The 13,326-nt window shown below is 46.0% G+C and overlaps 1 protein-coding gene across 1 annotated transcript; it reads right to left on the bottom strand.

Moving 5' to 3' along the window:
* Window positions 1-805: 805 nt before the first annotated feature.
* LOC127318727 (cation/H(+) antiporter 15) lies at window positions 806-3,908 on the bottom strand. Its single transcript, XM_051349212.2, has 4 exons — window positions 3,565-3,908; window positions 2,458-3,456; window positions 1,976-2,354; window positions 806-1,896 (listed from the first exon to the last, which is right to left on the bottom strand). The coding sequence occupies exons 1-4, from the start codon at window positions 3,826-3,828 to the stop codon at window positions 971-973; spliced, it is 2,568 nt and encodes an 855-aa protein (XP_051205172.1). The 5' UTR covers window positions 3,829-3,908; the 3' UTR covers window positions 806-970.
* Window positions 3,909-13,326: the final 9,418 nt, after the last annotated feature.

The raw sequence follows: 13,326 nt of genomic DNA, 5'->3' as shown, positions 1-13,326 counted from the left end.
GGTACTGCAAATGGTGGCTGCGTGTGCTACCAACGGCGGCCCGCGGTGCTACAAATGGCGGTTGATGGTGCTGCGAGGAGTAGGTGGTGGTGCTGCCGTTAGCATACATCATTGCTACAATGAAGTCTCTGGCAAAGTACCATGCTCCGGCAAAGTCTCCACCGAGGTCTCCGACGAAGTATGGTGCTACGAATGGTGGGCGTTTGAGCTGCAAAAGAAGGCCTATGTTGTTGTAAACAGTCAGCGGCGGTGCTACAAAACGTTAACGGCTGTGCTGCAAATGTTCACTGGCGGTGCTACCACCAGTCAGTGGTGGAGCTGCAAGAAAGTGACGGTGTTACCAACTAGAGTGGGAATGCTGCCGGCAGTGCACCGGCGAGGAGTAGTTCACGATGCTACAATTATATATCTTTTGTGATACAAATGTTATGTCGTTCTGCTACTTTCGTGTAAACTTTTTGCTACGAGGGTCTCCCGGTGAGGTCTGTCTCCAGCGAGTTTTCTTTTTAATTTTTTTGCTGCGATGAAGCATAGTCTGAACAAGTCTATGGCAACTCTTTTTAGTCAAACCGTTTTTTGCTTCAATAAAGTAAAAACGGGACTTTTTTGCTGCGACGAAGTAAAGTCTAAATTTAAGTGAAAGTAGACACTGTCACGGAGGCTGGAACCTCTAGAGGATTTCTAGCACTGTCCACGAAGAAAAGAGGCCACCGGCCACCCGTCGGCATATAAGGATGCGCAGGTCATTGACTCATAGTAGGTGCTGTGTAACCTTTTCTCGATCCTAAAGAAGGGATCAATTACGAAAACCAAACAGTAGAATGCCTAGATAATCAATCAGCTAGAAGAGTTGTACAGATCGAACACATCCATCCAACAAACTACTGTACCTAAAAAATCGCGTGCTTTACACTACCAGTTAATTAACAAAGGTTCAATTAATCCACAGATCTCATGTCAGTATGTCAGGTCAGAACCCACCGCCCCATACGCCGCGCCCGCCGCCGCTCATCGGTGACCGCTGGTTCGCATTGGTCAGGTACTGCCGCACGGGGTCGTCCGCTATCGTCGGCGCGGCCTGCGCGGCAACCACGGGCGCCATTCCCGCCGGCTGCGCCGCGGTGATCACGTACTGCTGCATCACCAGCACGGACACCATCTTGGAGAACTCGGACGACACGAGCAGGTCCCCGATGGGCCCCAGCTCCGGCGACTCCATCCACTCGGTCAGCGCCGACGTGAGCGGCGAGCTCTCATCGCCGGGTTGCCTGCCGACGATGTACAGCTCGTGCGCAAGGTCCAGGTTCCTGATAGCCGCCATCGTCTCCTCGCTGTTGGCCACCACCTGCTCCGCGTACAGGATGGACTCGTTGCCCACGTTGCGCGACCGGAACTCGTTCAGGTACTCCTCGTCCATCTGCCGCTCGGTCCTGGGGATGTCGGGCACGATGGTGATGGCGCGGGAGCCGGCCACGGCTGGCGGAGCCATCGTCGCCGCGGGCGGCGGCGGCGTGTAGCCTGGCGGGATGAAGCGGATGATGGTGAGGCAGACGCCCGGGTTCTCGACTAATCGCCACGCGTACGCGAGCCCCTCGCGGTCGTCGGGCCCGCCGAAGAAGAGCAGCGCGACGTGGTGCACGCTGGCCATGCGCGCCGTGGCGGCGCTGATGCCCCGGTCGACGAGGATGCCGATGGAGCAGGGCGCCGCGGCGAGGATGCTCTCGTTGAAGCCTCTGAGGTTGGGGTTGATGGGCTCCATGCCGCCGTCCACTGTCTGCTGCTTGTGGAACGGGAGCACGATTAGGGAGACATGCTTGTCCTCCGCCAGCACCGACACGTCCTCGTGCATCGTCTGGTACGGCGACACCGCCGTCAGCGCCTGGACCGACACGCCGCCTGCATATGCATTCGCGTCAGGTCGCTCGTCGTTGCATCGATAGCTCGAAATGGAAGACAGGAATTCGCACGCACTAACCGACGCTCTCCTCGTAGTTCTCGAAGGCGTTAAAGATGTGCTCGCTGGCGCCCTGGTTGCCGGCTGTGTGGTGGGCGGCGAGCATGTTGGAGGCGCGGCCGGTGAGCTCCACGAGATGGAGCGCGTAGATGAAGATGGGGGAGCGCTTGGTCGGGTTGGAGAGCTCGAGGAGGGAGATGATGGACGGCACGTTGCGGGTGGTGTGCACGCACGCCAGCATGCGCAGCTCCGCGTCGTGCTTCGAACGCTGCAGGTTGCGCCGCTTGTACCCGACCAGCCGCCGCGCCGGACGGTACACCGTCGTCACCACCGGCGTCACCAGCGCTGTCATCGCCACCGACACCAGGACCATCACCGCAAAGGACTCATCGTCCAACACCTGCAATCACAACACCAATGACTGTCACGTTCGGCCATTACTGTTTGCGCATTGGTCGCATGTGCCAGTGTAATTAATCTAGGGAAATATGACCAGTACTTACCTGCTTGTCCCTTCCGATGTTTAGGACAATCATCTCGACGAGCCCCCTGGTGTTCATCAGGAAACCGAGGGCGACGCCGTCGCGGAAGGTCATGGTGTAGGAGATGGCGATGAGAATGGTGCCCATGATCTTGGCGAAGCTGGCCATGACGAAGACGAGCACGAGGAGCCCCACGGTGGTCGGGTCGCGCACCCTGGTCAAGTTGGTGCGGAGGCCACTGATGGCGAAGAAGAGCGGGAGGAGCAGCCCCGTGACGAAGTCCTCCATCTTCTCGATGAGCACCACCCCCAGCTCCCCGCTGGGTATCACCAGCCCGTACACGAAGGCCCCGAACACGGAGTGGATGCCGATGGCGTCTGTGCACACGCCGGCGATCATGACGCCCGTGAGTATGAGCGTGATCTGCACGTCGCTGATGGTCTCGCCCTCGGGCACGCGGCGCACGAGCCACCACATGCCCGGGCGCACGACGTAGAAGCAGGCGAGCACGAATGCCACCCCGGAGAGGAGCACCCAGAGGGAGGAGAACGGGGTGCTGTTCACCTCGGAGATGGCGATGGCGAGCGCGAGCAGGATCCAGGCGCACATGTCGTTGACGATGGCGGCGGACATGGCGATCTTGCCGAGGTCGGAGTTGAGGAGCTTGATCTCGGCGAGAATGCGGGCGAGCACCGGGAAGGCGGTGACGGAGAGCGCGACGCCGAGGAAGAGCAGGAAGGAGGCCTGGTGCACGTTCTTGGACACCTGGTGCCGGAAGATGAAGGAGGTGGCGGTGCCGATGCAGAAGGGCAGCGCCATGCCGGCCACCGCGATGATCACCGCCTTCTTCCCGGAGCGCTTGATGACGTTGACGTCCATCTCGAGGCCGACGAGGAAGAGGAAGTAGAGGAGGCCCAGGTGCGCCACCGTCTCGAGGGTGAGCAGGCTCCGCAACGGGAACACCGTGCCCGCCCATGTCCCCACCTGCCCCATCAGCGACGGCCCCAGGATCACGCCGGCCTGCATGCAGGACGGACATGCGTGTGTTCAGCAAGCAAGCATGCATGACGCATGCAGGATCCTCAGCAGTTAATGGAGGGAGCGAGTGAAGGCATTGGACGCACGTACGAGGATCTCAGCGATAACGCGGGGTTGACGGAAGGGCTTGAGGAGGACGACGAGGAGGCGGGTGGTGCCGACGATGATGGCCGTCTGGAGGATGAAGAGCGGGAGGGAGAACTCGAGCGGGCTCACGCCCTGCCAGATGCCGTACGTGGTGACCATCATTTGGGAGTAGCACACCACCGCCTCCCCCGCGCCGGGGCCGGTCATGCCGGTGACGTTCTTGGCCGGAAGCTCGCCGCCCGTGCTCCCTAGCATCGTGTCGGCCATCTCGGCGCATGGGACGATGCACCCTAGCTAGCCCCCGTGCGCGCGCGCGGCTTGGTTGGATTTGGCGCGAGAGAGAGGAGTGTGACTGGTTTGGGAAGGGTGGAAAAGGTCAAAGTGAAGAGAGTATAGGCAGGCGCGAGTGGCGGCCGGAGAGTAGGAGAGCTTCTAATTTTGGGCTGGTTGCCCGGGAGATTTTGCGGTTGTGCAAGGCCTCATTGTGACCTGTCGTTTACCACTCTGCTTAGCACGGGCGAGAAGTTATCATATCCCATCCGTACCACCAAAAATGTCTCATACATCTAAATTTTAATAAAGTTGAGACACTTTTGAGGGAAGAAGGGAGTATTTGATCTTGATTCCATCCTTCAAATCTCGCATCTATATGGAAGATGTCAAAGCAAGACAAAGATGGAGAGAAAAGGATATTGTGGAAGGAGATTAAAAACACCGCATATTTGCATATCGTGGCAAATGAGAGAAGAAGAAAAAAAAGAAAACTGAAGATGATAATGACATTCTTAGTGTTGCAGTGGATTTTTACAAATATCTGTTTGGCAAAGTTGAGAGGCTGGATATTGACCTAAATGATAATTTTTGGAAGGAAAATGAGAATGTGTCTCACAAAGAAAATTTAGTTCAACCGTTTTCTGAAGAGGAAATTGATGATGTTGTGTTTACTTCATATGCTGAGGGGCCACTGGGCATGATGGTTTCCCATTTCTGTTCGATCAGAAATTTTGAGAAGTCATCATTTTTTTTTTGAAACAAGGCAAGACTTGCCATTTTCATCGATAAAGAAGAAGGCAGTCGATTTATTAACGAGAAAAACGGCCAAAAACTGATACAAATGCACCAATATCGTCATGGGAAACGATAATATTGGGCACAAACCCCCGACCGACCTGACCAAGTGGCCACAGCAGTAGTAGCAGTAACACAGAGGCGATGACACCGAAAAATATTCCAGTGCGTAGTTGACTGTAGAGCAATGATGATGACAGAAGGACCGGGGTTCCCAGCTATCTACACTAGTGGTAACTCTTCAAACAAATAACATGTGTTGGGTGAACAAATTACAGTTGGGCAATTGATAATTGTGAGGGAATGACAATGCATGCTATGATAAGATGAAGTTTATTATAGTATTTAATTGGGCATTACAACATAATACATAGATCGTAATCCAACTACGTCTATGGCTAATAATCCACCTTCCGGTTATCATTCAAACCCCTTCCAGTATTAAATTGCAAGCAACAGATTATCGCATTAAGCAATGTGTGTAAAGTAAATAATAGTATTATCCTTAGACAAAACATTATTGTTTTCTCCCTAGTAGCAACAGCACATCTAAAATCTTAGAAATTATTGTCACTCTTCCAGATTACTAGAGGCATGAACCCACTATCGAGCATAAATACTCCCTCTTGGAGATACAGGCAACTACTTGATCAGGGTAATCACAAGTGTCGGAGAGCATGCAAGATCTTAAATAAACAATAGTATGGTAACATGATGAACAATCTGATCATAATTCTATAATTTATCGGACCCCAACAAACATAACACCAATTACATCATATGGATCTCAATCACGTAAGGCAGCTCATGAGATCGTTGTATTGAAGTACATGGGAAAGAGAGTACCAACTAGATACAGCCGAGGACACGTAGTCCAGGTGGGGAACTACTCACGAACCATCATGGAGTCGAAGTGGAGGCGGCGGAGTCGATGGAGATGGCTCCGGGGGTCAATCCCCGTCCCGGCAGATTGCCGGAATAGGAACCTCTGACCCCCGAAACTTGTCTGGATGATGGCGGCGGCGACGAAACTTTTCGTGGATGGAGGCTCTTGTATTTATGGTTTTTACGTCGAAGGCAATTTATAGGCGAAAGGGAGAGGTTGGTAGGCGCTAGGAGGCCCCACACCACCCCATGGTGCGGCCAAGGGGGGCCACACCAAGGGCTGGTGTGGCATCCCTGGTGCCCTCCTCCGTCTCTACTCTGGACTCTGTCTTCATGTCGGGAAAAATAGGAGATTTGATTTTTGTTTCTTCCAATTCCAAGAATATTTCCTGTACCACTTTTCCGAAATACAAAAACAGCAAAAAACAGGAACTAGCACTATGGCATCTTATCAATAGGTTAGTTGCGGAAAATGAATAAAAGTGCCACGAAGTGTAGACAAAACATATAGAAATTGGTGGAAAACAAGCATGGAACATCAAAAAATTTAGATACGTTTGTAACGTATCAGCATTACCAAACTTAACTCCTGCTCATACTCGAGTAGGTAAGTGATAACAAAAATATTTTTTGAGGTGACATGAAGCCAACACAATCTTGATCAAGTTATTGTAAAAGCATTGTGAGCAGGGATCAAATTACTCTAAACATAGACATAATAAATATAATTCTAACAATAAAACTTAGCAATTATGTTATAACATGAGAAGTAACTCAAACAAAAGATTGATACGTCTCCAACGTATCGATAATTTCTTATGTTCCATGCCACATTATTGATGTTATCTACATGTTTTATGCACACTTTATGTCATATTCGTGCATTTTCTGGAACTAACCTATTAACAAGATGCCGAAGTGCCAGTTGCTGTTTTCTGCTGTTTTTGGTTTCAGAAATCCTAGTAACGAAATATTCTCAGAATTGGACGAAATCAACGCCCAGGGTCCTATTTTGCCACGAAGCTTCTAGAAGACCAAAGAGGAGACGAAGTGGGGCCACGTGGTGGCCAAACCCTAGGGCGGCGCGGCCCCCCCTTGGCCGCGCGGCCCTGTGGTGTGGGCCCCTCGTGCCGCCTCCTGACCCGCCCTTCCGCCTACTTAAAGCCTCCGTCGTGAAACCCCCAGTACCGAGAGCCACGATACGGAAAACCTTACTGAGACACCGCCGCCGCCAATCTCATCTCGAGGGATTCAGGAGATCGCCTCCGGCACCCTGCCGGAGAGGGGATTCATCTCCCGGAGGACTCTACGCCGCCATGGTCGCCTCCGGAGTGATGTGTGAGTAGTCTACCCCTGGACTATGGGTCCATAGCAGTAGCTAGATGGTTGTCTTCTCCCCATTGTGCTTCATTGTCGGATCTTGTGAGCTGCCTAACATGATCAAGATCATCTATCTGTAATTCTATATGTTGCGTTTGTTGGGATCCGATGAATAGAGAATACTTATTATGTTGATTATCAAAGTTATGTCTATGTGTTGTTTATGATCTTGCATGCTCTCCGTTACTAGTAGATGCTCTGGCCAAGTAGATGCTTGTAACTCCAAGAGGGAGTATTTATGCTCGATAGTGGGTTCATGTCTCCGTGAATCTGGGGAAGTGACAGAAATCTCTAAGATTATGGATGTGCTGTTGCCACTAGGGATAAAACATTAGTGCTATGTTCGAGGATATAGTCACTGATTACATTACGCGCAATACTTAATGCAATTGTCTGTTGTTAGCAACTTAATACTGGAGGGGGTTCGGATGATAACCTGAAGGTGGACTTTTTAGGCATAGATGCATGCTGGATAGCGGTCTATGTACTTTGTCGTAATGCCCAATTAAATCTCACAATACTCATCATAATATGTATGTGCATGGTCATGCCCTCTTTATTTGTCAATTGCCCAACTGTAATTTGTTCACCCAACATGCTGTTTATCTTATGGGAGAGACACCTCTAGTGAACTGTGGACCCCGGTCCAATTCTCTATACTGAAATACAATCTACGCAATACATCGTTTCTACTTTTTTCTGCAAACAATCATCATCCACACTATACATCTAATCCTTTGTTACAGCAAGCCGGTGAGATTGACAACCTCACTGTTTAGTTGGGGCAAAGTACTTTGGTTGTGTTGTGCAGGTTCCACGTTGGCGCCGGAATCCCTGGTGTTGCGCCGCACTACATCCCGCCGCCATCAACCTTCAACGTGCTTCTTGGCTCCTACTGGTTCGATAAACCTTGGTTTCATACTGAGGGAAAACTTGCCGCTGTACGCATCACACCTTCCTCTTGGGGTTCCCAACGGACGCGTGTTGTACGCGTATCAAGCTCTTTTTCTGGCGCCGTTGCCGGGGAGATCAAGACACGCTGCAAGGGGAGTCTCCACTTCCCAATCTCTTTACTTTGTTTTGTCTTGCTTAGTTTTATTTACTACTTTGTTTGCTGCACTAAATCAAAATACAAAAAAATTAGTTGCTAGTTTTACTTTATTTGCTATCTTGTTTGCTATATCAAAAACACAAAAAATTAGTTACTTGCATTTACTTTATCTAGTTTGCTTTATTTACTGTTGCTAAAATGGCTACCGCTGAAAATACTAAGTTGTGTGACTTCACAACCACAAATAATAATGATTTCTTATGCACACCTATTGCTCCACCTGCTACTACAGCAGAATTCTTTGAAATTAAACCTGCTTTACTGAATCTTGTTATGCGAGAGCAATTTTCTGGTGTTAGTTCTGATGATGCTGCCGCCCATCTTAATAATTTTGTTGAACTATGTGAAATGCAAAAGTATAAGGATGTAGATGGTGACATTATAAAATTAAAATTGTTCCCTTTCTCATTAAGAGGAAGAGCTAAAGATTGGTTGCTATCTCTGCCTAAGAATAGTATTGATTCATGGACTAAATGCAAGGATGCTTTTATTGGTAGATATTATCCCCCTGCTAAAATTATATCTTTGAGGAGTAGCATAATGAATTTTAAACAATTAGATACTGAACATGTTGCACAAGCATGGGAAAGAATGAAATCTCTGGTTAAAAATTGCCCAACCCATGGACTGACTACTTGGATGATCATCCAAACCTTCTATGCAGGACTAAATTTTTCTTCGCGGAATTTATTGGATTCAACTGCTGGAGGTACCTTTATGTCCATCACTCTTGGTGAAGCAACAAAGCTTCTTGATACTATGATGATCAACTACTCTGAATGGCACACGGAAAGAGCTCTACAAGGTAAGAAGGTAAATTCTGTCGAAGAAACCTCTTCCTTGAGTGATAAGATTGATGCTATTATGTCTATGCTTGTGAATGATAGGACTAATATTGATCCTAATAATGTTCCGTTAGCTTCATTGGTTGCACAAGAAGAACATGTTGATGTAAACTTCATTAAAAATAATAATTTCAACAACAATGCTTACCAGAACAATTCTAGTAACAACTATAGGCCATATCCTTATAATAATGGCAACGGCTATGGTAATTCTTATGGGAATTCTTACAATAATAATAGGAACACACCCCCTGGACTTGAAGCCATGCTTAAAGAATTTATTAGTACACAAACTGCTTTTAACAAATCTGTTGAAGAAAAGCTTGGGAAAATTGATATACTTGCTTCTAAAGTCGATAGTCTTGCTGCTGATGTTGATCTTTTGAAATTGAAAGTTATGCCTAATGATAATCATCATAATAAAATTGTTACTACAGCAAATGCCATCCAAGTTAGAATTAATGAGAATATAAGATTAATGGCTGAACTGCGTGCTAGGTGGGATAGAGAAGAAAATGAAAAACTAGCTAAAGAGAAGAATGTAGCTAAAGTTTGGACTATTACCACCACTAGTAATGCTAATGCTACACATGTTGCTGCACCTCCTACTATTAATAATAAAAGAATTGGTGTTAGCAATGTTTCCACTTCTAATGCAAAGCGCGAGAAACCGCCTCAAACTCGCTAAAACCGCTAAAACTGGCCTCGTGATAAAGCTGCTGAAATTTTTTCCAACATTGGGGATGATGATCCCATTGCTTTAGATTATAATGGTTTGAATTTTGATGATTGCCACATCTCTGAAGTTATAAAGTTCTTGCAAAAACTTGCTAAAAGTCCTAATGCTAGTGCTATAAATTTGGCTTTCACGCAACATATTACAAATGCTCTCATAAAAGCTAGAGAAGAGAAACTAGAGCGCGAAGCCTCTATTCCTAGAAAACTAGAGGATGGTTGGGAGCCCATCATTAAGATGAAGGTTAAAGATTTTGATTGTAATGCCTTATGTGATCTTGGTGCAAGTATTTCCGTTATGCCTAAGAAAATCTATAATATGCTTGACTTGCCACCGCTGAAAAATTGTTATTTGGATGTTAATCTTGCTGATCATTCTACAAAGAAACCTTTGGGGAAAGTTGATAATGTTCGCATTACCGTTAACAATAACCTTGTCCCCGTTGATTTTGTTGTCTTGGATATTGAATGCAATGCATCTTGTCCCATCATATTGGGAAGACCTTTTCTTCGAACTGTTGGTGCTACCATTAATATGAAGGAAGGTAATATAAAATATCAATTTCCTCTTAAGAAAGGTATGGAACACTTCCCTAGAAAGAGAATGAAGTTACCTTTTGATTCTATTATTAGAACAAATTATGATGTTGACACTTCGTCTCTTGATAATACTTGATGCACACTTTCTGCGCCTAGCTGAAAGGCGTTAAAGAAAAGCGCTTATGGGAGACAACCCATGTTTTTACCTACAGTACTTTGTTTTTATTTTGTGTCTTGGAAGTTGTTTACTACTGTAGCAACCTCTCCTTATCTTAGTTTAGTGTTTTGTTGTGCCAAGTAAAGTCGTTGATAGAAAAGTTCATACTAGATTTGGATTACTGCGCAGTTTCAGATTTCTTTGCTGTCACGAATTCCGACCTGCCTCTCTGTAGGTAGCTCAGAAAAATATTCCAATTTACGTGTGTGATCCACAGATATGTACGCAACTTTCATTCAATTTGGGCATTTTCATTTGAGCAAGTCTGGTGCCATTTTAAAATTCGTCAATACGAACTGTTATGTTTTGACAGATTCTGCCTTTTATTTCGCATTGCCTCTTTTGCTATGTTGGATGAATTTCTTTGATCCATTAATGTCCAGTAGCTTTATGCAATGTCCAGAAGTGTTAAGAATCATTGTGTCACCTCTGAACATGTTAATTTTTATTGTGCACTAACCCTCTAATGAGTTGTTTCGAGTTTGGTGTGGAGGAAGTTTTCAAGGATCAAGAGAGGAGTATGATGCAACATGATCAAGGAGAGTGAAAGCTCTAAGCTTGGGGATGCCCCGGTGGTTCACCCCTGCATATATCAAGAAGACTCAAGCGTCTAAGCTTGGGGATGCCCAAGGCATCCCCTTCTTCATCGACAACATTATCAGGTTCCTCCCCTGAAACTATATTTTTATTCCGTCACATCTTATGTGCTTTGCTTGGAGCGTCGGTTTGTTTTTGTTTTTGTTTTGTTTGAATAAAATGGATCCTAGCATTCACTGTATGGGAGACAGACACGCTCCGCTGTAGCATATGGACAAGTATGTCCTTAGGCTCTACTCATAGTATTCATGGCGAAGTTTCTTCTTCGTTAAATTGTTATATGGTTGGAATTGGAAAATGATACATGTAGTAATTGCTATAATGTCTTGGGTAACGTGATACTTGGCAATTGTTGTGCTCATGTTTAAGCTCTTGCATCATATACTTTGCACCCATTAATTAAGAAATACATAGAGCATGCTAAAATTTGGTTTGCATATTTGGTCTCTCTAAGGTCTAGATAATTTCTAGTATTGAGTTTGAACAACAAGGAAGACGGTGTAGAGTCTTATAATGTTTACAATATGTCTTTTATGTGAGTTTTGCTGCGCCGTTCATCCTTGTGTTTGTTTCAAATAACCTTGCTAGCCTAAACCTTGTATCGAGAGGGAATACTTCTCATGCATCCAAAATACTTGAGCCAACCACTATGCCATTTGTGTCCACCATATCTACCTACTACATGGTATTTCTCCGCCATTCCAAAGTAAATTGCTTGAGTGCTACCTTTAAAATTCCATCATTCACCTTTGCAATATATAGCTCATGGGACAAATAGCTTAAAAACTATTGTGGTATTGAATATGTACTTATGCACTTTATCTCTTATTAAGTTGCTTGTTGTGCGATAACCATGTTCACTGGGGACGCCATCAACTACTCTTTGTTGAATTTCATGTGAGTTGCTATGCATGTTCGTCTTGTCTAAAGTAAGAGAGATCTACCACCTTATGGTTAAGCATGCATATTGTTAGAGAAGAACATTGGGCCGCTAACTAAAGCCATGATCCATGGTGGAAGTTTCAGTTTTGGACATATATCCTCAATCTCATATGAGAAAATTATTAATTGTTGTTACATGCTTATGCATAAAAGAGGAGTCCATTATCTGTTGTCTATGTTATCCCGGTATGGATGTCTAAGTTGAGAATAATCAATAGCGAGAAATCCAATGCGAACTTTCTCCTTAGACCTTTGTACAGGCGGCATAGAGGTACCCCTTTGTGACACTTGGTTAAAACATATGCATTGTGATGATCCGGTAGTCCAAGCTAATTAGGACAAGGTGCGGGCACTATTAGTATACTATGCATGAGGCTTGCAACTTGTAAGATATAATTTACATGATACATATGCTTTATTACTACCGTTGACAAAATTGTTTCATGTTTTCAAAATCAAAGCTCTAGCACAAATATAGCAATCGATGCTTTTCCTCTATGGAGGACCATTCTTTTACTTTCATTGTTGAGTCAGTTCACCTATTTCTCTCCACCTCAAGAAGCAAACACTTGTGTGAACTGTGCATTGATTCCTACATATTTGCATATTGCACTTATTATATTACTCTATGTTGACAATTATCCATGAGATATACATGTTATAAGTTGAAAGCAACCGCTGAAACTTAATCTTCCTTTGTGTTGCTTCAATACTTTTACTTTGAATTATTGCTTTATGAGTTAACTCTTATGCAAGACTTATTGATGCTTGTCTTGAAGTACTATTCATGAAAAGTCTTTGCTATATGATTCACTTGTTTACTCATGTCATATACATTGTTTTGATCGCTGCATTCACTACATATGCTTTACAAATAGTATGATCAAGGTTATGATGGCATGTCACTCCAGAAATTATCTTTGTTATCGTTTTACTCGCTTCGGACGAGCGTAACTAAGCTTGGGGATGCTGATACGTCTCCAACGTATCGATAATTTCTTATGTTCCATGCCACATTATTGATGTTATCTACATGTTTTATGCACACTTTATGTCATATTCGTGCATTTTCTGGAACTAACCTATTAACAAGATGTCGAAGTGCCGCTTTGTCGTCGTTGTTTTTGGTTTCAGAAATCCTAGTAACGAAATATTCTCGGAATTGGACGAAATCAACGCCCAGGGTCCTATTTTGCCACGAAGCTTCCAGAAGACCGAAGAGGAGACGAAGTGGGGCCACGAGGTGGCCAAACCCTAGGGCGGCGTGGCCCCCCCTTGGCCGCGCGGCCCTGTGGTGTGGGCCCCTCGTGCTGCCTCCTGACCTGCCCTTCCGCCTACTTAAAGCCTCCGTCGCGAAACCCCCAGTACCGAGAGCCACGATACGGAAAACCTTACTGAGATGGCGCCGCCGCCAATCCCATCTCGGGGGATTCAGGAGATCGCCT

This window comes from Lolium perenne, chromosome 1 (assembly GCF_019359855.2).
Source record: "Lolium perenne isolate Kyuss_39 chromosome 1, Kyuss_2.0, whole genome shotgun sequence".
Classification (NCBI taxonomy): Eukaryota; Viridiplantae; Streptophyta; class Magnoliopsida; order Poales; family Poaceae; genus Lolium; species Lolium perenne.
This window is presented reverse-complemented; position numbering and strand designations above follow the sequence as displayed.

Excerpts from the sequence above, each read along its gene's own strand:
- LOC127318727 (XM_051349212.2), bottom strand. The coding sequence starts at position 3,828 with ATGGCCGACACGATGCTAGGGAGCACGGGCGGCGAGCTTCCGGCCAAG. Across the intron at positions 3,457-3,564 it reads GCGTTATCGCTGAGATCCTC|GCCGGCGTGATCCTGGGGCC; the intron begins GTACGTGCGTCC and ends TCCTGCATGCAG. Across the intron at positions 1,897-1,975 it reads GAACTACGAGGAGAGCGTCG|GCGGCGTGTCGGTCCAGGCG; the intron begins GTTAGTGCGTGC and ends ATGCATATGCAG.